Source organism: Martes martes, assembly GCF_963455335.1.
Source record: "Martes martes genome assembly, chromosome: 2".
In the NCBI taxonomy this organism is placed as follows: domain Eukaryota; kingdom Metazoa; phylum Chordata; class Mammalia; order Carnivora; family Mustelidae; genus Martes; species Martes martes.
In genome coordinates, this window is record NC_137889.1 from 102,127,993 (window position 1) to 102,154,723 (window position 26,731).

At 35.3% G+C, this 26,731-nt stretch overlaps 1 protein-coding gene across 1 annotated transcript in view; it reads left to right on the forward strand.

Moving 5' to 3' along the window:
• Window positions 1–4,050: 4,050 nt before the first annotated feature.
• BANK1 (B cell scaffold protein with ankyrin repeats 1) overlaps window positions 4,051–26,731 on the forward strand; it is a gene marked incomplete at its 5' end in the record, with an annotated part of 292,454 nt that continues 269,773 nt past the window's right edge. Inside the window, 3 exons of the mRNA XM_080796335.1 lie at window positions 4,051–4,167; window positions 4,951–5,026; window positions 15,994–16,392. Of these exons, the coding sequence (XP_080652461.1) occupies window positions 4,051–4,167; window positions 4,951–5,026; window positions 15,994–16,392 (592 nt within the window). The remainder of the gene's footprint in view (window positions 4,168–4,950; window positions 5,027–15,993; window positions 16,393–26,731) is intronic.

Below are 26,731 nucleotides of genomic sequence, written 5' to 3' on the forward strand. Positions count from 1 at the left end.
GTCCTACTCTGTTTACTCTCTGAATGTGAACCATTTTTAATCCTGGTAGAGAATTATTTTGAAACTGTTTTCTCCTAATGATAAAAATTTGGTTGGAGCCAGACTGGTTAGGCATGAATAGAACCATATGTGATAAAATCTTTAAGGGAATTTTCTTATAAAAGTAATATATATGCATTGTAAAACATTTAAAAATGGAAAATATCAGGATAAAATTATAATATACCACAGTCTTCTCAGAAATAAGTGTTGTTAATATTTATCTTGAGTTATATGAGTTTGTATGTGCATTCATAAAAGAGTTCACATTGTATATATGGTTTTGAAATGTTCAATGTGATTTGCACATGGATTCATGATACATTTTCATTCTTTTATGTCAAAAGAGACATTTTGTAAAATTTAAATCTTTTAGATTTGTTAAATAGTTCAATTCTGCATTTTGTGATATTGAAGGACATTGACTTTCTTTCCAAGATAATACTTTTACACTAATCCTAGGATAAATAAAATCAAGAGATTGTTCAATTACAGGTCTTAAAGCAATATTACAATAAACTACCTTGTATTGAGGTAATTTCTAAAAATCCATTTCCTTTTTCTAGTATGGAAATTCCTTTAAGGGCAGGAATTGTGCTTCACAATCTTTATATCTCTTAAAGTCTGAACAGTTGTTTTGAATAATAATCATTAAGTAATTATTAAGTAAATATATGAAAAGGTATAAATGATTATGAAATTGATATTGAGGTATTGTTGTCAACATTATACTTATGGATGATTATGGAAAATATCCTGCTAAATGTCAAAATGCTGGATCTGAAAATCCAAGCAACAAGTGAGACTATAAAATGTTAGAGCATTTTAAATAGGTGATGGGGATTGACGAGGGCACTTGTCATAATGAGCACCAGGTAATGTATGGAATTATTGAATCACTATATTGTACACTTGAAAATAGTATCACACTATATGTTAACTAAATGGAATTAAAATAAAGCATTTAAAAAAAGAAATTAAAACAAAAATAATGTTAGAGCAGTGAGGGTCAAGATCCAGAAGGGTAGGAACAAATATGTGTTAAATATGACTGTTTGGAAGTGTTAATAATTTCCAGTGAATGGACTGTATCATTCATCTCTCTATATATATTTTTTAAAGATTTGATTTATTTATTTGACAGACAGGGATCACAAGTAGCTGAGAGGCAGGCAGAGAGAGAGAGGAGGAAGCAGGCTCCCTGCTGAGCGGAGAGCCGGTTGCGGGGCTTGATTCCAGAACCCTGGGATCATGACCTGAGCCGAAGGCAGAGGCTTAACCCACTGAGCCACCCAGGCGCCCCTATATTTTTAAGTCTGTTGCTGATTTTCAACTTTGCTTGCAATTGCAAACCACATTAAAATATAAGAATTCCTCAAGTTCAAGCAGTAAAACTTTTAAATATGAAGAGTATCTTATTTTTATGCCTTCAGAAAAAAGTACAGGGGGAAATTCAGTATTCAGATAACTATTTCTCTACATTATGTTTAAATGTAAGTAACTAAGCAATCAGATTCAATAAATAAGATGAATTACAAAAATTAAGAATAATTTAAAGCATTTATTTTCATATATTCTTGATAGCTCTATCTTTAAAACTTTATATGGTGTAGAGCTTCTCCTTATATATTTTAATAGGAGAGAAGAAATGTAGACATAATTGTAAAAATTCTTTTTGTTTCTTCGTAACCTAAAATTCTATTTCTTTGTCTGAAAGTTCACGTTTTTAAAAGAATTCATGCATAGATTTTATTATATTATACATTTCCAAATGTCAAATATTAATGAAAATAACCCCATCAGGAATTCCTTATGCTTCATTATTTCAGTTCAGAATAGAATTTAGTATTTAATCTTGTGCAAAATATTAGCCATGGGTAAAGTAATTGGATGTGATTTTTTTTTTTTTATCTTTGGTTTTTGTAACCAGGTTAGTGCTTGACTTCTGGGCTATTCATTTTCCTAATATGGCACCTGGAGCATGATAATGAATAATAGTAAAACGGCAATTTTTATAAAAGTTAGTATGAAGTGGAATAGTTTTAAAATTGCTTTTACTTAACCACATACAGTATAAATTCCTCCCCATCTATATTACTTCATATAGTTTTGGATAAACATCATAAAATATTCACTTTAGCATTACAACCTAAATTTTAAATATATAATTTCAAATATTCTGTTCTTTTTTTAGAACAATTTGGTCATATATGACTAAAAAAATCACTTTGGTGAAATAAAGCAGATTTTGAGCAAGTTAATGATTTTAGTAAATTAAATAATACATATGCATGCATTCCTTAGTAAACAACATAAGCCATTTGGATTTTTTTTCTTATTAGAAAAGACCAAAATCTTTATATTTTTATATATCAGAAAAACTTGAGAGATAATAATTGCAACTGTGATCATCAAATATACTAGTAGAAGTACTGTCTATATAAGAAAAAGAGACTACAGTAATTCTCAAACTTGAGTGGACTAAAGAATTACCAGGATTGCTCTGGGTGCTTCATTATATGATGGATGATAACCCTGATCTCAATTCTTTCCAAGTCCCAATCCTAATTCTAGGTCCCAATCCCAGTTCTTTCCAAGTTCCCAAAGTGGTTCTGGTGCAAGTAATACCTTGACGACATCATGAGGAGAGAATGGGATCACAGCAGGGCAGTGTAGCTCTTATCAAATACATAATAGGGTTGAGGACTTTTCTAGAGGTGCCTAGGGTTTTGATCCTTTGCTGTTGTGTGAGCTCTAACCAGAAGTCGTGTTTACCGAGAGCAAAGGCCCCAGGAGGCTTTGGGTTGCTTCTGGGAGTGGTAGGAGACACACTTTGCTAGGTTTGCTGTTCCCCTTTTAGTCAAGAATGGCTGCAGAAGATGCAGACATCAGGAAGGGCTGGGGGTTTACATGCTTGCTGATGTAACTTTCAACAAAGAAGGAGCTAATTATCCTATTCTTCCTTCCAGTATGTACATATTTCTAGTATATAGACATTCTGAGATATTTTAGAATCCCCATAGTAGGTTGTGAGATAAACTTCCTACAGAGGGTTTTGCTAAAGGTGTGTTCTTACTCAGTTATATTCTCATATTATGACATCATATGTAATTCTGCACATAACAAAACTGTTGAAAGACATTAGTGTCTAAATGATAATCAGATATTTGCTTATGTAATTACATTGGAAGATTTCATTAGAGTTTGAGAATATGGAGTGTATTTGTCATGTCCTTGTTTTATATACTTCAGAAACAGGAACTGAAGAGCATTCATTTGTGCAATTAAATCTCCCCTAAAGTCTGTGAAAAGAATTCAGGAAGAAAAGCAAGCTGTTTGGTCGTTGTTTTTAAGCCATGGATGGCTGTACTAAACACCCCCCGCCCCCCGCCCACTGCCATCATCTTGTGCTCTGGAAAGAAGAGGTCAAAATGGGGAGTGAGGGAGAGCAAAGAAACAAGGGAATACCAATATAATTTTCTCTTGCTCAGAACTAGGACAGCAAAATTTCATTTGCCAATGTATCTAAAGATAATCCTCTTTTTATAGTCTAATAACTGGTCATATGCTTTTATCCATTGGAAACCTCAAGGAAGGGACTGCAGTTTATTTCATTTTTTTCAAGAATATTGCCTGCATTATGGCTTGATACCCAAACCAGAGTTGGTAATCCATGTGAATTTAAGCCCAGACAACTACATGGGTCTGGTTGTATATTTATCATTTTAGTTTCCTAATGGAATATGGTTACTCACAACCAAATGTATCATTTGGTTGGTCGTATAACATGGGGTTTATGAATGACCAGTTAGGTTTCATAAACACTTAGTGTCCTATAGGCAGACCTTAATGTCTGTCTGGACTCAAGTATACTCACAAGTTAATTTTCAGATAGAGAAGAATTGTTAGAAGAATAAAGCATGGTCTTTCTCCAAAACCTTAGGGGTGTGAGTTGTGGATTATCTTATTGAGAGTTGTCAGAGTATGAGATAGCATTATTATAAAGCCTAAATGACAGGGAAGTCTGCACTGCAACCTGGCCTTGTAGCAGAACTCTTTCTTAATCTGGCCCCAGTCGGAGCTGGTATCCTTATTGGCTACCTGGTAAATGGTCAGGATACTGACAAGGTATGTATGCTTCCTTCAAAATGCAAAAAGGTCCATCCAGTGGTGAAATGCAGTAACTTATTTTTCAATACACAGTGGTATCCTGATATGCCTTAAACCATTGGTTGTGTAGAAAGTTTGCCAATGTTGCAGGATAGTGACCTTTAGCATGGTGATAAACCCCACATTCTGGTACATAAGCTTCAAGGACATTAGCTCTTTCTTTATGAGCAAGTTTAATTAGAATCATGTCACCAATTATATATTACATATTATGATAACCTACCTTATGGTATATCAATATCTCTGCAGACTGTATTATGACAGCGAGCATAGCCTTGAGGTCAGTCAGTGACAGGTGGTCCTGTTCGTGACAGGTGAATGCAAACTGCTTATTATCTTTATTGATTGTAATTACAAGGGAAGTATTTACCAGGTCAATATCTGTATATAGTTTCCGTAAGCTGGTTAATTTGTTCCAGTAAAGATATGTGTAGAACAGAAGTCGATATCAACACCTAGTGATGTTTGTGAAAATCAACAGTTATTTTGTTGGCAAAACTGATGAGTTGAATGAAGATGTGAAGATATAATCACTATTACAACTTTCACATCTTTCTTTGTGGTTCCAGTCTTTACAGTTATACCAGGAACATAGTATTTGCTTTGGTTTATGTTTTTGATGGTGGGCGGATGGAGTTAGACAATTCTGGACATGTATTTCCTTTCCTGCCATAATATCATTCTCTGTAAGGATTCTGGCATTTGCCATTTATGTGTATTGCCATTATATGTTACCCTAAGATATCTCTATGGGCCACTGGAACTATTGTTAAATATACCCAAGGCAAGATGTCATTTGTCATTACACCTGACTTCCGTAAGTTCCCATTCTTACTAGGGTGCCATGCTGACATTTTGGGTCTTCAGGAATCTGTGTCAATGGAGATCAGTAACTAATAAACATTAGGAAATATGGGCATTCTTTTTTCCCAGTGTACATAGCTGCAGGCTTCTGGGGGAAATGCTTAGATGAGGATTCATTGTATATACATTCAGAAGCTTCTTTAGATAGAGGAATCCTTTTTCAAAGGGATTTGGCTTTTCCTCAGCCAAAGAGTTCTGAGTCTGTAAACCAGATAGGAGCCTGTGAATCTCCACTTACTTCATCTTAAGTCATTTTTTGCACCTAATTCTGGAATTGTTTTGTTTATTAAGGTAAAATGAAGGGTTCATAGGCTATACATGTACTTCATTCTTAAGGACCTTCAGATCAGTTAGTTACCACAATAGATCCCTGGAGTGAAAAAATATGTAGGTTAGTTAAATTGCCTCTAATGATTAGTGCTACCATTCAGACTTCTCTACCAATCCAGACTTCATTATGCCTCATTGACATAAAAAAGTTCAATTTGAAGATCCAGTTGTTATCACCATGTCCAGGTTACACAGGACATATATCCCAGAGCTTTTCATGATTGAATTTCTTAATGCTTAGTAAAGAGAATATCAGAATACTCTAGAGCAAGGATCAGCAACCTATAACCAATATGCATAATCTAACTGGTGACCTATTTGTGAACAGTTTGTGAGCTAAGCACAGTTTTTAAAGGTTATTAAAAAAGAAAGAAAGAAAGAAAGAAAGAGTAGAGAAAAGCATAGGGTAGAGAAAAAAAGAAGAAGAAAGTTTCTTATTTGACCCACAGAGCCTGAAGTATTTACTGTCTGAGTGTTTATAAAAAAAATTTGCTGGCTGACCCCTTTTCTCCATCATAGAAGGCAAGTCTGGCAATGTAATCACATTGACTCCATAGTGATGGAGTCCAGATTTTAATTAACCATTCTAATAGGCTGCAAGTGCCACCCCAGGCTCTTGAGTTAACACATTAAGTTCTGAATCTTGTAGGACTACAGCCATATTGATGGATTCAATCAGGTTAAGTCTTCCCTTTTGCCATCCTTGGTCTAATAACTCTTAAAATCCATTCCATACATTCTTTCCAAACTAATGCTGATACATATTGGCAGGATTATATAACAATTTTTGTGTGTGAAATGGTTTTTCTAAAATTCCTTTTACTTACGGGATCTAATTCTAGTTACTGACCTTATGGGCAGTCAAGGAGGGGTGTTGGCATAGATACTGAGAAAAGTAGACATCACTTGTGAGGCAGTTGCCTTAGATAAAATTCTTAAAACTTTTTTTGTTTGTTTGTTTGTTTTTAAAGGGAACACACGTTCTCTTGGTTAAAAATGATTCAGAGATGCAGGGAATTTAAAGTTCTCAGCCTCATCTCTGTCCCCAGTCTCTCGTGAGTCTTATGATTCCACACTTTTTTTTTTTTTGATTCCACATTTTTTTAAACAGTGTCCTCACATTGGCTTAAGAATCTTGGGGGTGGGGAGTTGCCTGCTACTGGAGTTGTAACCCTGTCTTTATGTATATGCATGCTCTCTGGGACAGTCAGAGAAACCATTATACACCAATCACCCCATCCCTGTAATTCCTATTGCCACAATATTAACTAAATTCCATAGGCACTCGAGCTCCCAAAACTTTCCCCTCCGTTGACAGTCCATACCAAATTATCCCTGGTGAAAAACTGAGTCATTATGTTGCTTCTGCATGCCATAAATTGTCAATCTATTATTTTCCTTTGCCAAGGGGTCGCTTGTATTCTCTGTAATTATGAGAGCAACACAATTCCAAAATCCATCCCATAGAATCTATTTCCTGTGGCCACTCTTAGTACCTGTATTTATCAGGATCCTGGCAGGAAACAGATATCACCATCAGAGATCTTAACTGAAAAAAATAAAAATAAAAATAAAGGGATTATTTATTAATATGTGCAGGGCTGTAGAATCCAAGAAGAGATAGTTAAGTATTGAAAGATTAACAGCAGGAATCTTTTAGTACCCCTGTAAGGGAAGGGGAAGGAAGATGGTTGCTAGAGCTGCATAAAAACTAGAGCCACGGAAGAAAAGCCACAGAAAAGAGGGTCACAAAAGAAAGCAGGTACTGCCAAAACCAGAATGGGGAAGTAAATGAGAGAGCTAGTAATTAACCCTATCATTCCTTTCTCTCACCTGCTAATGTTCTAATGTGCTTTCCACTGGTGTGGGCACGGGAGCCTGAGTGATATAATACACATGGGAGGAATCAGCCTGGACAGATCATAAAAAATATACAAGTCCTAAGGAGATTATTCTTGAAGGTGAATTGAAGGAATGAGAAACATTTAAGAGACTGTGTAAACGTGATACTATTACCGTATTCAATTAATTCTGACAGTATTTTTCTGTTTGGGGCTAGTCAAATTCTCTGAAATCAGAATTCATCTTAAAAGTTATAGTATAGGGGCACGTGGGTGGCTCAGTGGGTTAAAGCCTCTGCCTTCAGCTCAGGTCATGCTCCCAGGATCCTGGGATCGAGCCCAGCATTGGGCTCTCTGCTCAGCAGGGAGCCTGCTTCCTCCTCTCTCTGTGCCTCCCTCTCTGCCTATTTGTGATCTCTGTCTGTCAGATAAATAAATAAAATCTTTTAAAAAAAATTATAGTATATTGTGGCCCCTGGGTGGCTTAGTTGGTTAAACGTCCAACTCTTGATTTCAGCTCAGGTTATGGTCTCAGGGTTATGAGATCAAGCCCTGCGTTAGGCTTGGTGCTGGGTATGGAGACTGCTTAAGATTCTCTCTTTCCCTCTCTCTCTGCCCCTCCCCTTTCCCTCTCTTAAAAAAATTACAGTATATTGTAGTTTATTTGACCATAGTATTTTTTTCCTTAGAGGAGTATCAAATAATAACCTGTCTTATGATCAATGTTATGTTAGATTGAATTATCAGTAATGACAATAAAAGGAGGGAAAGGCTATAGACATTGCAGAAATAGGATTCCACAAATTTGCACTGTTTGACATATTTTAAAACCTGTTCACAGATATAGAATCATTTGTGTTTATAATTTTAAATAAACTTAATAATTAATAATAATAATATTAATAATTTGTATCAGAGATTAAAAACTGACAAGGTGAAGGAGTTGAACATTTGCAGTTTATATATGAGGGTTAGAAGGTCTTTGCAGAATAATCCTGTAGCAGTTCACACCATGCTTTTTTTTTCCCCTCTTATGAGGTTGTTCTGTGAAGCACAAATGCATTTGTTTGCATCTTAAAAGGAAGAAGAAAGAGGAAGGTTCTGCATTTATATAAAAATAACTTTTCCTGGTTGTTCTTCATCATAGCTAAAAAGCATAATCTTAAATTGATGTATTCGTGCCTTCCTGTATTTGAAAGGAAGAGCTAAGTTGATATGACAGAGAAAGATTTCCCCTGAAGAAAACTCTGAGAATTGGATGTGCGTGTAGGTAGTTGATTTAGAGGATGAAGCACTAGTGAAAAAATAGGGGATGTGAGACAAAGGGAGAAAAGCTAATAATGTGTATATTAATAAGCAGGAAACACAATAGACAATTACAATTCAGCATCCCTAATGTAGAATAAACCCCCAGGATTGTCCCCCTGAAGGATGGGAAAGCTATTATTTACACACTGATTTCCATAGTCTTGGATTATGTGGTACAGTAGTATATAATACTATGGATTCAGGCCATTGCAAAAGTGAGCTGAGATTTGTGGGCAAGTAGATGAGTGTTGGTTAGGGAGGGCCTCACTCAGCTTCAGAACATCCAGCCTTTGAGGAAGGTGAGTGGAGGTTGACTGAGGGTTGCCTCCCAGCCCTCACTGCCCTAAATCCCCACACTTCTGAGCTGCCAGGCAGATGCATGGCGCTGAGGAAGCTTCCTTAGAACAGAGAAAGTCCTCAGGAAGCAAAACAGAGGTTGGAAATGGTCGGTGTGCTTCACAGCTGACCACTAACCTGCAGCTCTTGGGCCAGGAAGATATGGGATGTACATTAGCAGAATCTGCTACACAGATATACACAGAAAGCACCTGGTATTTTTTGCCACTCTGAATAAGTGAAATTAACCAAAGAGTTATGGTGTGTTTTACTATGCTAATGCCTTTGAGAAAAATTCCCAGTTTTCTTTCCTTGTGCTAGTTAAAGTACAAAGTTAGAGCGTAAGCCAAGTTCAGTTACACTTACTATGTATTTTGAATAATGATATATTTGTGTGTGTGATTCAATCAAGATTAATGTTCGTGTTACCACCACTGAGTCCTGTTGGGCTATAAGTCATTTCTTTGTAATTTTCTGCTCTTTTTTCTTCTGCACTTTGGTCACCAGGTAGAAAAAATATAATATTGAAAAGATGCATTATGCTATCTTTCTTCATTTTGCACAGACATTGGTAAGAGATGGGATCTTATTCAAAAAGAAAAAATATGCCATTTAAACCTACACATATGTAATAGGAAGTGTTTTGATTCATGCTCAGTCTCATTCTTTGGTAATATGTAGTATAATCTGTTCTCAGTGCAAAAGCAATTATTGATATCAATTCTGATACAAATTTCCTTCAAGTTAAAAAAATTTGTTATAGTACTTTGTAGGATAAATAAAAGACATCATTGTGGAATCTGAAATACCACTTTAGAGTAAATTTATAAAAATTAATATGGCAATATTCTGTTCTACCCTTGTAAAATGCTGTCATTTACATTATGTTGTTAGACTGGAGATTTACATTTTAAATAATTTATTTACAGGCCTTAATTGAATCTCCAAAAACAACTTTCTTTTATTTTGATGAAGCTTTCCAGGAATGAAAATTTTGTGTTTCTGTATTTCAGATTCATCTTTTATTGTTTCATTTCACAGCCTATAAAAGTCAGTCAATCTTAGCAACAATAACCTTCCTTTTTAAACTGGCAAATAATGATTTAGATTTGATTATTCCAAGTGTGTAAAACAAAGGCCAGTAGGTATCTCATGAAAATCAATAGAGAACTATTGTTGGGGCTACAGTCCAGATGTTACTCAAGGACAGACTTCTGTTTTCTGAATAAGGAAGAAGAAAACCATGGCTGTGAAAAGGCCTTTTATTAACGTTTGCATTTTGACTCAACATGGTTTCAAAATGAAAAGACTGGAAGGCAGCGTAAGGAACAATTACTGTCCTTGTGGCCCTGACAAATTACTGAACCTCTCTGAGGCTCAGTGTGATCACCGGTAAAGTAAGAATAGCAGGGCAACTCCATGTAGTTTTAGGAATATTAAATGAAATGATACATGCTACATGCTTAGCAACATGCCTATTACATGGAAAGTGTCAGTAAATAATAACTGAGAAAGTTAAAGATTAAAAGATTGAAATGACTTTATCTATAGAGAAGAAAGGGGTGACATTGAGTGCTTATCTTTAAGCTTTTGAAAATTGTCATACAGGGGTTATAGACTGACTATAAGTCAAATATAAATTTAGAAGGAAAGCTCAGTTTTAACCTAAGAATAAAATGACCATAGAATATGGAGAAAGGTTACCTGTCTACTATTTCTTGGGAACTTTTGGAAAGATAAGTTATGATTGTCTCTAGAATTGATTTCCTATGGTAGTGTGATACCCAACTACGTAACATGGAAATATTCATTTTGTACTTTATTTTTTTTAAAGATTTTATTTATTTATTTGACAGAGATCACAAGGAGGCAGAGAGAGAGGGGGAAGCAGACTCCCCGCTGAGCAGAGAGCCCGATGCGGGGCTCCATCCCAGGACCCTGGGATCATGACCTGAGCTCAAGACAGAGGCTTTAACCCACTGAGGCACCCAGGCGCCCCTCATTCTGTACTTTAAAGATTTTGTTTATTTATTTATTTTAAAGAGATCAAATGAGAGGGGAGCAAGGAGCAGAGGGAGAGGGACAGGCAGACTCTACATTGAGCATAGAACCCTCTCTGGCTTTTGGTCTCACAATTCAGATCATGACCTCAGCCAAGATCAAGAGTCAGAGGTTTAACTGACTGAGTAACCCAGGCACCCCTTATTCTGTACTGTAAAATATCCTCAAACTTGTTCTATAATTTTATTGACTTATGTTTTGAGTCAAGAAGATAGTTCTGTAAGTTCTTCATAGATAACCATACTCTTGGAGTACCTCATGTTCTATTTCCTCTTTTTCCTTGGTGGGAACCAGAGTCCCTGTAAGATTTCACAGACTTTGCATACTTGAGATTAACTCATAGGCTGCTAAATATTGACTAACCCAACTCATATCACCAATGAAGAATCTGTCTTAATCTTTTAAATAATGTTGTGTCCTTTGCTGTTAGGTTTAAAAGTACAGGCTATAGGGTCAAACTGCCTGCAATGGAATCCAAATCTAGTACCACTTCAGTTTTCCCATCTGTAAAATGACAATAATGTTTGAATCTACTCAATAGGGTAATTTTGAGAATAAAGTAAAATGATATATGTAAAAAACATGGAGTCCTAGTTTACTTAAAACACTTAATAATTCACATTATGAATTTTATCTTTACTCTCTAGTTTATAACTATATGGTAGCCTACTCTGGCTAGATGTAATAGAAAGGAACCTCTTTCTCTACTCTTCCTCAAACATAAAAATACTGAATTATGGCACCATGTTTGTGTTTGTTCAACAAGTATGTATTTCGCATCCAGGCTTGGTGAAATGCTACACAGAGAATAACAGAGCTACCCTGATGACTCATACACAACTTGTGTATGATTCCCATGTTTTCTTCCAGATGTCATCTTCATGCTGCACACATAAGTATATTAAAAAATATTAAAAATAAGTAAATTAAAAAATACCTGTTCAAGAAATTGTGAAAGGCATTATTTAGGAATCAAGGAGTTGAAAGAGGAAGCATCTGTCCTTGGAGATGATATTTATATCATGAGAAAAGATGCAGATAATTCAATAAAAATACAATAGCTTTCAAAATCATTATAGTCTTAATTGGCCCATCGGTGTTATAGAAAATACAAGGTTTATATCCAGAAGAAAAAAAAGATAATTGTAGATTATAAGAGTTTTGGTGCTTTGCTCTTTGTATTCATGATAATACCTTACCACTGATTTTTAAGGATGATTATTCTGTTTCATAAAATAATACAGGTTTACTATGGAAATATAAGCAATATGGAAGTTTTTAATTCTTTATTTTTATTTTTTAAGATTTTATTTATTTACTTTAGAGAGAGAACAAGAGAGCACAAAGAGTTGGGGGGGGCAGAGGGAAAGGGAGAAGTAGACTCCCCTCTGAGCAGGGAGCCCAACACGGGGCTGGATCCCAGGACCCTGAGATCATGACCTGACCTGAAAGCAGATGCTTAACTGACTGAGCCACCCAGGATCCCCTGGAAGAGTTTTTTTTTTTTTTTTTTTTTTTTAAAGAAAGCAATGTATCTCTCACAGTCCTATCTTTCATGGGTAACTGTTACTAACAATCAATAGAATTATTTTAAGTAGATGCTCATGGAGTGATTGTTTAAAAATGAGATCATAGGGATGCCTGGGTGGCTCGGTGGGTTAAGCCTCTGCCTTTGGCTCGGGTCATGGTCTCAGCGTCATGGTCTCAGGGTCCTGGGATCAAGCCCTGCATTGGGCTTTCTGCTCAGCAGGGAGCCTGCTTCCCCCCTCTCTCTCTCTGCCTGCCTCTCTGCCCTACTTGTTCTCTCTCCCTCAAATAAATAAATAAAATGTTTTAAAAAATGAGATCATATTCTGCAAGCTATTTTTTAAATAAAATAATATAAAGTAAAATTGAAGGACATTAATTTTCAGATAAAAATCTTTACTTAGAATACTCTAAATTATTATTGTTTAGGGAAAATGATACAGAAAATAGTGAGAGGATGGAATCATTTTTCTAAATTCATAAATCAAATATAGGGATTATTAAATGACTAAATTCTATCAAGGATGAGGTTAATATTTTATACTATTTTTTCCAAAAATGCTCAGCTTTCCCATCCCATGAGTACGTTTCTTTCATCAAGATTTTTAATATCTGATTTTGTAGTACAATCATAATCCCCTCAACATTTTATCTTTTTTTTTCAACATTTTATCTTTGTTCTTCATGTACTTACATGAAACCTACTGTGTTTTCTTTTTTCAAACTTTTTACATTTCCATTTTATTTACTCTGGTTCTTCTATTTGTAGGCTGTATTTTTCTTTGTTATTTAAATTTTGAGTATGGTTACACTTGCATATTGAACGATGGTAAAACATTTATAATGAAAACCAGCAGTCCTCTGCTCTCCCCATCACCAAACACAATTTCATTCCCCATAGAACCTCAAGAACCATAGTTCTTTCAAATTTTTCCTTTTTGTTGTTCTGTTTCTAAAAGATACATCTATCCTACAACTTCTTGATTTACTAATTCTAACTAGTATTTGTTGGTTTCCTGTAATGCACTCGGGTTCTCCCTCTTCAAATGCTCCATTCACCTGTTGTAAGTCCCTACTGGTCTCTAGGCCAGCCCTCTTGCATAGCTGTCATCATGGAACTTTCTTCGTTCTTTTGGTACTTTACTTTTTTATTGCAGAATAATTTACACACACAATCTAAGAAATACAGATAAATTAACTTTATACATAAAGTTTATACACACACACACACACACACACACACACACGCACATACACTTTGTGTGACAACCATTCAGACCAAGATGAGAACATCTCCAGAATCCTGGCAGGTTCTCCCATGACTGCTTTCATTCATTAATCCTATGCGCAGATATCCTATCTGTATCACCATGGATGTTTGTTTGTTTGTTTGTTTTTGAACTTCATATAAATATAATCATTGCAGAATACACTCTTTTTCTTCTTTCACCACATCTTTTGTCTTTGGATTTATCCATGTTGCATGTAGCAGTGGTTCATTTTCACTGCTGTACAATATTCTATAATATGAATATAATATTATTTTTGTAAGAACTTTCTTAAAATTAATTCTAACCTGAGCTTGAAGTTTCTCTGAAGAAATCTTTGACCAACTTAATATTTTTCTCCTCCTGGGTGAGTTGCTCTTCCTTCCTGAACACATGAAGACATTTTATAATAATCATTAAACCAAGGGCAATTTCATCAAGATAGATTTTCCCTTAACAATTTATCTTAGAACATGATCATGCCCCACTGATACATGGAACTGGTTCGTTTTTCTTTTATATTTTAAGGATTTTTTAAATTATATTTTAAAATATGTTAGTGTCTTTTGTTCTTTTCTACTGCAGCTTTTAAACTGTCTTTAGACTAAGTCTTTTCCTTTTTAGTCTCTTATGCAGATATATTTCTACCAATTGCTATACCTTGTTCTCTTTTTCTGCATTCACTATGAAAATATCAAGCTTTTCTTTTAGTCCATAAATTAAAATATTATCTATGTTTATCCTAGTTATTGCTTTTGCTAATTTATGTATTATCTGGGTAATGGTACTGTTTGGGTTCAATTTGTCTCCTTATCTCATACACTTTTAAATGATACTTTTTTTAAAAAGTTAAATCAACTTGTGTTTGAACTCTGATTTTATTTAATCTCTAGTCTTTTTATACTATAGATAAGTTCTATGGAGTTTTTTTCTTCCCTGCTTATGATTTCTACTAGTCTTCACATGCTGTGTTACTTTAATTATTTTTATGATCATATTATTACTGTTAATATTATTTGTGTAATCCCTTCCCACAACTACAAATTTGTATTATTTATCTTTTCATTTTGCTTGTGTTTCTCTTAGCTCTGTTTAGGCATCTGTTTGCTTAAGATAGTGAGGACAAATTATTCTTTAAATTCCCCTCCCTATCTTTTTTGCTACTTTTTATTTTTCCCTTCAAGCTACAGTTTGGGTGACAAAAATCTATATTCCAGTCAGTTTTTAATGACCAGAAAGAAAAGGGGAGGAGAAGCAAAGTGTCCCGGGTTGGAGGTCCTGGGTTGTCGTCTCTAATGAGACCTGTTAAATATTGTCTGTGAGGCCCCTGCCCTCTGCCAAGGATGCACTTGGGTTCCTGTGGGATTTGCTGGGCTTTCCTGACTCATCTGTGAGCCCTGGCCTGTGGAGAGTCCTGACAGTCTTTCCTACTGCTGCAGACACTCCCTGGTCAGTTTCCAAATGAAGAGGAGATTCGTAAGCACCGTTGGTGGTTTTGGTGATGACTCAAGTTTCTTTATTAGAATTGGTTATAGGTTCAGAGAGAGGTTTCGGATTAGTGTTGTTCCAACAGAACCTTCTAATTATTTTATCAGCATAAAATTTAGTTTATGGCATGAGATAGTACCCCCTTTATTTCATTTCTGCTATTGAATTTCTTTCTTTCTTTTTTTTTTTTAACAATTTTTGTTTTGTTAGAATTCTGGGCACCTGTCTTTAGGCAGTCATCTTTACCTGGAAAAAAAGACTCAAAAATTCTTTAATGAAAATTCCCTCATATCTTCACAGAACAATCTGATTCCTTAGGTAGGGCTTATTTATTTTTTACTTTTACCTTCATTTAGTAGAAGAAGAAACAGTAGCTCAAAGGAGTTAAATACTGTGAATCTGGATAAATTTTGTGGTTACTGGCACAGCCATGTCTGAGCCCAGCTCTTGTAATCCTGCAAAATATTCCTTTTATTCTGCCATGAAACCTCTCTCTTCTTTGGGTTGAGCATCCTGGTTCACTCTGGTACAACGAGTATAGTGTAGACTCGCACAAAGCATGAACTGTGTTGACCTTAAGGATTACTTTAATCCTGTATGATTTCATAATGGGGATAACGTGAATTATATTATGGGTCTCTGGTGTAATAAAAATAATATATTCCCTAGAGAGTACATAAAAAATTTTGAGATTAATAGTATAATATGTTGTTAGCATTTCAAACACAAGAAAATTAATACATTGTTTTCTCTTTTTCCAGAAAATACAAGAGACATCATAATGATATATGAAGAAGATGCTGAGGAATGGGCTCTGTACTTGACGGAAGTTTTTTTACATGTTGTGAAAAGGGAAGCAGTCCTATTATATCGCTTGGAGAATTACTCTTTTTGGGATTTGGAATTGCTGAATTTAAACTCTTACAAATGTAAACTTCTGATATTATCAAATGGCCTGCTTAAAGACCTAACTCCAAAGAAATGTCAGTTTCTGGAAAAGGTACTTCATTCACCAGAGAGTGTGGTTACTCTGCTGTGTGGGGTGACAAGTTCAGATCAGCTCTACAAATTATTAAATATCGCTGGAGGCAAATGGGAGATGTCTACTGAGCAGGAGCCCCAAGATTACATAGCTGTAATTGAGAGTATCATATTTGGAGGTAATGTTGCCAAATCTTCTTTATATTTTTTTATAATTAAGAAATCTAAAGTTTTTTTGAACCAATGACTATCTGATATTAGGATAAAAAAGAAAAATGGAAGCCAACTTTATGTTGAATGTATGTTACACTTTCTTCAAATGCATGAATGTTCTTAATTTTTAGCTATTTTCTTCTAATCAGGGCTTATCAGTTGTTTTAAAAATGGTTTATAAATATATTCCTTAGGGTAATCCGTGTGAGCTCATACTTGCTAAAACAAGTATGGTATGCTATACTATAGGGCAGTTTGGTTCTAGAAGTTGGTTTCTTTCTTTTTTTTTTTTTTAAGATTTTATTTATTTATTTGACAGACAAAGATCACAAGTAGACAGAGAGGCAGAGAGAGAGCAGGGGTGGGGAGCAGGAAGCAGGCTCCCTGCTGAGCAGAGAGCCCAATGTGGGGCTCGATCCCAGGACCCTGGGATCATGACCTAGGCTGAAGGCAGAGGCTTTAACCCACTGAGCCACCCAGTTGCCCCTAGAGGTTGGTTTCTTAACTGGTAAGGCTTGAGTTACTATCTACCCTATTGCTGTTACCAGTCAGTAGCAGTCCAAGCTTTAAAGGTCTGCTTTAGAATTATAAAACGTCCATTGTGCTGACAATTGTATGATTTCTATTACTATATTATGGAATGCTGTTATTGTTTAATTAGTTTTAAATAAAAAAATTCATTTTAATCATATAGCCACATGTCAAAGAACAGAACACAGTGTTCCCCTCTGGTAATTAATTACAGTTCCATGTAATAATCAAAACTCGGAAGCTCTCTAATGTTAAAGTTTCTCCCTTCCCCTGTTTCTTTTCTGCTTCTGCCTGAGTGCAGAGGTGGTGCCATGTCAGCTGCATTCCTGGTTTTCTCAACCTCTGTTTAAACCTTTTATTCCCAGTATTCTAACTATGGCTCCCTCTCCTACAGGGAAGAGGTGGGGTTCTTAATTTCTACTGGCCATATCAAATATGAAGTATTGCCTCCTTTTCTTGGAGCATATTTCTGGGTCTTTGGAGTTGCCTTCATTCACTGGGATGTATCACCTGCGGCTCCTTAATGAGACGACTGTGTCCTCTTTCGAAGCTCCTACGTGTGGTGGTCCACCCACTATGGTTTCTTACTGTTGATATCTGTGGCTCTCTCCAGTTTCACTTTTGAAAGAAATCACTCCGAGATTTCCCCCACCTAACCTTTTCTTTCACTTGGCCCACATCCGTCTGTAAAAACATGTGTTTGTCTTTTCCGGTCAGACTCTGGGCATGCAGGCCATTTTCAGTATAGCCAACACCATCTTACCCTCCGAGCAGCAATACAGCCACAGCCTCTTGCCTTGAGTCGTTTCCAAACATGGGTCTAGCACCAATCCTGTTCTGTAAAACCAGAGAACATCTGTCAATCCCCAGTGCTTTGCTGGAGGCCCTGGTCACTCACCGTGCTTGAAGATGTTGCGTGTCTGCCTTCGGCTCAGGTTATGATCCCAGGGTCCTGGGATCAGGCCCCACATCAGGCCCCGCATCAGTGGACTCCCTGCTCTGCAGGATGCCTGTTGTCCCTCTCCCACTCCCCCTGCTTATGTTCCCTCTCTCACTCTGTCTCTGTCAAATAAATAAATAAATAAAATCCTTTAAAAAAATATAAAATCCTCTTTCTATTTTCTAGCATTCCAACTTCTTCAAATTCAATACTTTCTAAGCCTCGTTTTAGTTTTCTATGGTTGCATACCAACTTACTCTAAAATTTAGCAACTTAAAACAGCAAATGATGGTTATATCACAGTTTATGCAATTAAGGAACCTAGGTGCTGCTTAACTGGGAGCTTATGGATCAGGGTATCTTGTGAGGTTGCTGTCAGTCTGTCCAAAGCTACAGTCATCTGAAGTCTCCACTGGTCACTGGGGGAAGATTTACTTCTAACAGGAGCATATACATTATTGGCAAGTGTGTTATTTTTTTAATCATCTCATTGGATGAAAGTCATCTCTCATGGATTCCTGAGGAAGGGCCCTTGGGAGCCACATATCTGAAATTTTGCATTTTCAAAATTCTTGCATGTTTGTTTTTCGGAGTATAGTTGGGCTGAGGACCATTTGGCTCTTCTTTCTTCTAGCATTATAAAATTTAGGGAATTCTTAATTATGTGCCTGAATAAATGATTCTTAATTTATATTTGAAGTCTAGTGATTTTCACTAGAATTTTATTCTAGTGCTGACTGTTCTGAAATATTTTGCCCACAGACATGGTGATTTTTGTCTTTATTTCACTTTTTCTTTTTTTGGTCTTTTCCCCAAGATAGAGATTGAAATGTTCTTAACTTATATCTTTAAGTATTTCCACTATTTTATTGTTATTATTTGTACTATTTTATTATTATTTTCTTCTTCAGTGATTCCTTTTATATGTGTATGGGATTTATTTTGTCTGTGCTGGACTCTATAATTTCCAATTCTTTTTCATTCATTCTTAATATATATTTATTTAATTTGCATCTAGCACTTCAATCCTTGCTACTTTCTTATGCTTTCAGTACCCTCTCTTCCCCTGTATTACTTCCAGTTTCTCCTTCATTTTTCTTGTGCTTTTATTTTTTTCCATTATGCCATTTGGTTGAGTACTGGAAGCTTACGGTTCATCTCTTGCTCTTGTGCTGCTAACCTTGCCTTGACACCTTGCATTTTTGCATTATCTAGTTGCTTCAAAAAGGTGATTGCTATTCATTACATTTGAAAAGTTCATGGTGAAATACTTGGTCACAATTTTCTGCTTCGTTAATGCTAACGTGTTTTTAGTGTGTCTTCCCCTATATGCCATTGGTTTTCTGCTCCTCTCTTCCCCCACCCTTTTCTCCCGCTCTTTTAACATCTTTATATAGACCCAGTGCTGGTCCAGTTTTTCTTTTCTATCACGGAGCTGAGTGAGTTTTTCTTAGTCTAGCCAAAGGAGATAGGCAATGTGGGTTTTGTTGTTTGTTTTGTTCTGTTCCTCTCATATACAATGAAAGACTTTACTTCTCTGTTTCCACAGGTATAGACTACTTTCTGTAAATTTGTCTTTTCTGTATATTTCTTTATTTAGCCTCACTTTCTCTGCTTTCTGAAACCATACACAGCTGCTTCTACCTGAAACTGCTGCATTTTATGTCTACAACATAGAAAGGCATAGCTCCTGGCCTTAAGGTAGGTAGGTTTTTTAGCTCTTTTTTGAAATCTGCAGCTTCTGGATTATTTCTTCAAGGTTTATTTTCTCTTTTTCCTCCTGCACACCCTTTTGCTCAGCCATCACTGATTTTGGAACCATTCCATTGATCTGGGGGTCTAGGATTGCACTGTTTCCTATTTTCAATACATAGGGCATTTGCATAGTTGTCGTTCATTCTCTATGTTTTGGAATGATTTCCAGGAATAAAATGGGAAATATTGACTCTGCGCTACAATTTTCAAATTGGCAATCCTCAAGTTTCTTACAGTCTCTGGGTTTTTTAGTCCTCCTCATGACATTATAGGCTTGGGTTTTTTTTTAGTTGAAAAGGAAAAATGTTACAGTTGGAAATTACGGAAAAAATTACAATGATGTACATAAAGTGCAAATGATTTTATGCTAATTTCCTCCCTGAGACAGAGGAGCACTAAAAATTGGTGGCAACATTTCAAGTCATTGTCCACACCCATCATTTCTATTTTCTTGAAGAACTCGAGGTTTTTTTGGCCACTTAAATTATGATATCACTGGTAGGTAAAAATATTGAATATCTTTTTTATTTATTCTGTTTTATTTATTTTGTTTTATGATAAGTACCTTTGGGTGGCTATGTCAGTGGTGTCCTGCTGTATCTTCAAATTATAGTCTATTGATATTTAGTAGGAGAAAAGCTTACACTTTTTGGACAACACAGGACTGACTTTTGAAGACACTTTAACTCTCATCTTCCCACATTCAAGTTTTAGACTCTGATTTCTTAGAGTAACTTAGATGCACCTGCCCAATGGAAAATATAATGAAGTTGTGTGGGAAAATACATTCCAAGGTGATAAATTTATCTGAACTACAAGCATGCAGCCAGAATGTAGATCTATAAACAATTTGCAAACCCTGCATAGAAGAACTTTTATGTGTAGGTTGTGTCTCTTGACAAAATTGATGCTGAATGCTGTAATTTATGCAACAATAAATGTTTTTAATAAAAGCTTAAATGATCTGCTAAAATATTTTGTTTCATACTGCTATTGGTGTTGAATACATAAAGTCTGGTTTTTAAAAAATTGGCGAAATAAGATGAAAGGCGTGGAATTCGATTTTTATTGCCTCCTTTCTTACCTCCTCCTTATCCCACAGAGAAATTATGCAAAGAAAAAGGAAACTTATTATTCAGAAACATGATAAAGAGAATAATAAAAATGCCAGAAAGTCATGGAAATAATTAAATGTTCTAATACAGTCACGTAAGAAGGAAAAACCAGAGGAGATTTTTATAAAAGTTAATGAAAAAGAAAGACATTTTATAATTAATCAAGGCTCCAGAGAATTTTTTAATATAAAAAAAAGATGAAGAAAAGATAAGTTCATGGTTAATCTGAGTATTTTATTTCCTTTTAAGGAATTAAGGAAGTTAAATTTCCTGTCTTCTTAATTCCCTAATTGAAAGTAATACAAAACCATCTGTGTTTTCCACATTTCTGTGTGTGGTACAACCACTTTGACCATGTTTCTTCCTTTTTTGGTCTTCTATTTCTTTTTTTATTTTTGGAGCTTTAACTCATTTTTTCCGTCTAGTCTTTCTACATATGTAGGTTTCAATATAGCATTGTTTATATAGAATATAAATGATCTACTCTCAAACTTACATAAAATAAACTAACATTTTTGAGTGTTACCATTATATACTTTATTGTTTATAAATCTTACCTCTAAAAGACGAGTAGTTTCCGTGATCATGGCACATTTATTGGTCTCTTTCCTCCCTTGTTCTTTGTTTTATATTATGACATCTTTTGCCTTTGGACTCTTGCAAGCACAATGGTTTGTTCTAACAGTTGGGTCAGTGCTCTCCAACCTGTATTTTATCATATTTTCATATGTATGTCAAGATATTATATTCATGTTTCCTATTCATTTCCTTACCGAGGGTGAGATGGAAAAAGAAAGAAGCCTCAGTTCTTTTCGTTGCCACAGTAAAGAATTACAGGACAATGAAACGAAAGTAAAACCAAGCAAAGTTTTATTAAAGTGCACTTCAAGGGGGAAGTGGGTTGGTCAGGAGAGACAAGGGCCCAGAAACTCCGGGGTGTGGGCTTACACTAATTTTTCTCTTTTGAATAGGTCCTTGGATCACAACATTTGAGAGACAGGCCTGGATTATATAATAATTAGCCAGCTACCCATGTCCTTTCCCAAGAGGTATTCAAAATGCCTGCCTGGGGTAGGAAACTGCAACATTATTTCTATTCTAGATAAAGGTCAAATAAGGACAAGGGGCTGCTTGTAACAAGCACCACAAACTTAACTCTTACTCAGATGGGATGCTGTAATGGCAAACTGACCGCTAGATGGGTGCAGCGGGGAGATGTCTGGGCGGTCGTCATTGGGGCTTGCCATCACCACGTGGAAGGCCCATCCTCCTATTGTTCCTGCCTAGCTTCCTTGCCTAATAATTTTATACTTCAGTATTTCATATTTATCTGACTTTCTTCGTTGTCAGATGGTAGATGTCATGGTGGTGGGAAAACTCTTTCACGAAGAACTTTAACATTTTAATTTTGTTGCCATATTACCAAACCAAGGACTCTGATTTCTTAGCTTCATTAAACCTAAAGAAGCAACCTAAAATTAACAATAGCAATGTTAGGAGAGCCTGGGTGGCTCAGTTGGTTAAGCGTCCAACTCTTGATTTCCGCTCAGGTCATGATCTCCGGATCTTGAGATCAAGCCTGGGGTCAGGCTCTGTGCTCAGCACAGAGTCTGCTTGAGATTCTCTCCCTCTGCCCTTCCCCCTACTTGCACTAACTCCCTAAATAATAAATTAATAAATTAATTAATTAGTTAATTTTTAATAACAAGAATAACAATGTTAATCGTGGAGTTACTAGAAAAACAAAACAACAACACAACAGAAACAAACTATCCAGAAGCATTTGCTTTTCTTTCTTCCCATTTGAGCCATATTTGCAAGAGCTCTCATCTGCTCTGGTCAGTGAAGTCTGGTTTGCTGGTCAGTGAGGTCAGATGGCCTTTGAAATGAAGTTCATCCTTTCTGCGTGGACTTTCAACTCCCCGAGGGTATGGCTCTAGCATAGAGGGTCAGGCCATCTCTGTCATTACCCTTAGTGTAGGCACAGGCTGTACACTAGGGCAATTACACCACCTCCCATCGAATAAACACAATTTCACATTCCTGCCTCTGTACCATTGTTCTTACACTGCCTTCTTTACCCAGAATACCCTTCCCCATATTTTCAGATGAAATCCCAGCCATTCTTCAAGGTCAGCTGTAAAAAGCTGCTTGATCAGTGAATTCATCTCAGATCCTTTCTCCTTGAAAAATATTTTCCTCATCCCTAATTCTATTAAAATTTTATTTTTTACTGAGGATTATCAATTCTTTGTAATTATTTTTGACAGTTTCTTTTCTTCTCCCAATTTCAATTTTAAGAATGTAATTCTGGTAAGTTTCTTTTTAAAATATTTCAGCATTCTAAACATCCAAAAAACAATGGAAGAGTACAAATTGTGCTTTTTAAGTGCGGGTTTATGAATGTTTATTAGTACAGTTGGGCTTTTCTTTTGATAATTATGAAAAGGTTTACTGCACTATTCTTGCCAAGAATACATAACTGAATCTACTCCTGATGAAAATATCAGACAAACCCAAACTAAAAGAGAGTCCACAAAAGAATTTTTTGTACTCTTCAAAAATGCAAAGGTCAAGAAACTAAAAGAAAGGATGAATTATTGTTCCAGATTAAAGGAATCCAAAATTATATGAAAGCTACATACAATGATAATCTTGAATTGGATGTTGGATTAGGAAATGTGGGATAATTGATGAAATGTGATTATCAACTCTGTATTAGTGTTGTATGATGTTCTGTTCTCAGATTTTGGAATTGTTTTGGTTATGTAAAAAGAGTATCCCATTTTTAAGGAAGTATATATTGAAGTGTTTAGAGGTAATATGACAGGATGTCAATTGGCATGTATATAAACACACACATATATAGATAGACATATGCATCTATTTACACAGACATATGTGTAGAGGTATGTCTCTGTGTGTATTGTATGTATGATAATTGGCTGAATATCCTGAGTTATCTACTTTCCAAATGAGCAAAGTAAGTTCATTCTTTTGCTAGGGTTAATAGTTGTGCAGCTTTGAGAAATGATGCTTTTCTGAGGACATAGTTGAGTGCATGCACTGTGAAGTTCGACCTAATTACCCTGTGATTGGCATCCACAGAGCCTCTAAATGTTTATTTCATACGTAATGATACAGCATTCTCCTGCCATTCTTACTGTGGGGAAGGGAGGAATCATCTGGCATGAGGCATGAGAAGTCAATCTTTTTTTCTAATAATATATAGTCCTTATGTCAAGTACCGTATCTATGTCTTATACTCTGGTTTGTTGTGTATTGTGTTTTCCTCTTAGAAAAACTGAGTGGTTCAAAAACATTAGATGATGATTAGGAATCTTCAACTTACAATGAGTTTATCCTCAAAATTTCCTATATAATCTGAATGTTTGAAAGATAAATTTATTTTGTTCATTAAACAAATTTTAAATAAATATATTTCACACAGAAATCCTACTAGTTGCCTCAGAATAATAGGGGTAGCAGAGAGCTGACTTAAGTAATAATACTTTTCACCTGATATTATTATGCTGATTAAATTATTTTTACATATAAAGAGCTTTAAATAGTTTCTGCCAAAGAATCAGTGCTCAATAAATATAAGTTGGTTTTATTACTTTTCTTTCTATACATAAAATGAGAGAAAGGAAGGGAGAAAAAGTGGGAGAGGATAGACAGACAATTGGGTTTGTTTTTCTCACTAGCTGGATGTGGTAAATATGGAGAATAGTATATACATGTTAAGAGCAAGCAGAAATTCTATTTTCTAGTGGTTCTAGTTGTTCATTTTCATAATTTGATGGGTTTGGGCTTTCTCTAATAAGATGAATGAAATAGAGCCACTCCTAGTTTATTAAATGTTTGTAGTTTTCAAAGTTTAAGTTTTTTTTTAAGAGTAAAAGGGAACTTGGGGCGCATGGGTGGCTAGGTTGGTTAAGTGTCTGACTCTTGATTTTGCCTCAGGTCATGATCTCAGAGTTGTGAGATCAAACCCCAAGTTGGGCTCTGCATTGGGCATGGAGCCTGCTTGAGATGCTCTCTCTCCCTCTCCCTCTGCCCTTAACCCCCTCTCCCTCTCTGATTAAAAAAAAAAAAAAAAAAAAAAAAAAAAAGAGTAAAGGGAACTTAAAATGGTAAATTAAATTTACTGGTTTTATGAAGTAATGAAAGTCTTACTGTATTGTTTCATGAAGTAAAGGAAGCCTCCCTACGTTGTTCCATCTTTATATAATAGCAAGAAGAATAAACACAAATCAGTATTCACTTGGTGAGTCTCTATCCATCTTAGTCAGGCTATGCAAGGAGTGGGGAGAGGACTTGCCAAGATTTCAGATACCTAGCACTACCCTAGTCCAACTGAATTACAGCTCCGGGAGTGGGTTGTGAAAGCAGAGAGCAGAGGACTTGGGAATAAACATTAAATGAGTTCCCCTTGTGGCTTGTGCACCCTCAAATTTAAGAACCACTGATCATGAATATAATCTTTGTTAATGGATAATAAAGCATTGCTCAAAGAATAGAAATAATGGCATTATGCATTTAAAATCAGTATCTCTGCTTTGTTGTTTGAAAATTTCTAAATTTTCTTTTAGAGAAGGAACTCATTTATGTTGATTTTATAAGTGTGTATGTAATTATAATTTACCTCCTTAGTTTAGAAAATAATGATTACCTTGAAACATGACACCTGATCATTTTTACTGGTATGAAAATGTTATTTTTGAAATTCTATTCTTGTCCTCTAAGGTGAAATACATTATGCATACATAGCAGAGTATATGTATATAAGCATTTTGTGGAGAGATTTAAAAATCACACACCTGCAGGCTCGCCTTCACCTTAAGATACAGAATGTTACTAATTCCCTTGAACTCCCTGGGGACTTCTCCACATCATCTTTCTCTTTCCCATTTTCTTAGATAACCACCATTCTGCAATTTCTTTTTATGGTTTTACTTCATGTGTATTTATCTGTAAAATATATTATCTGGATTGCTTGGGTTTTTTACTTTATACTAATGGAAACCTATGTATTAACTCTTTTTTCTGATTCAATACTGTGTTTTTGAGACCTATCCATGTTGATGTATATATAGTTCAGTTATTTTCATTGCCCATAATTGGAACACACCATAATTTATCTTTCAACTTTATTTTTCACATAAATTATAACTACTTACAGAGCTTTTTGGTTTTGGTTTTCTTTAATCAATGCAATTACAATCTTGGTGACCAAGTGTTAGTTTTGGAGCTTGTGTACAGGAAGAGAATTGTTGGGTCACAGGATATAATAGTTAATATAAACTGTCTTTCTAACCCTCTTGTGCCAGTTTACTTGATAAAAATGTAAGAGTTCCCAGTGCTTCCCATCTTTCCAATACTTGATGCTTTCTGAATTTTTAGTTTTGCGGTTTAGTGGCTGTGAAAATATATTTTATTATAGGTTTAATTTATACTTTCTTGATCACTAATGGACATTTTCTCTTATATTTATATATTTCATATATTCAGTTTCCAGTTTTGTTTTGTGAGGTGCTTCCTTGTGTCTTTTACCCACCTTTTTTTATCTTGTAAAAATGATTTGTAGGGTAATTTAAAAAATACTCGTTAATATTTTACAGATACCTTCTCAAAGTTTGAGTTTAGGGCTTCAATCTTTAACTTACCTTTTAACAGTTTTGATAAATATGCTCTTAACAAAGTTAAGTCTGTAAATAATTTTTAAGCTTACTATTTATTACATCCTGTCTAAGAAATCTTTGCCTCTCTTAGGTCATACAAATATCTTCTAAAAATTTGAAACTTTTGACTTTCTCATTAACATATAACACCCATCTGGAATTAATTCTGTATGCAGTATGAGGTTGACCTACAGATTATGTTTTCCATTGTGAATTACCTGTTTTTTGAATGTTTCAATCAAATATATTTAAGAGTTTTGGAACCATTCACATTTTCTAT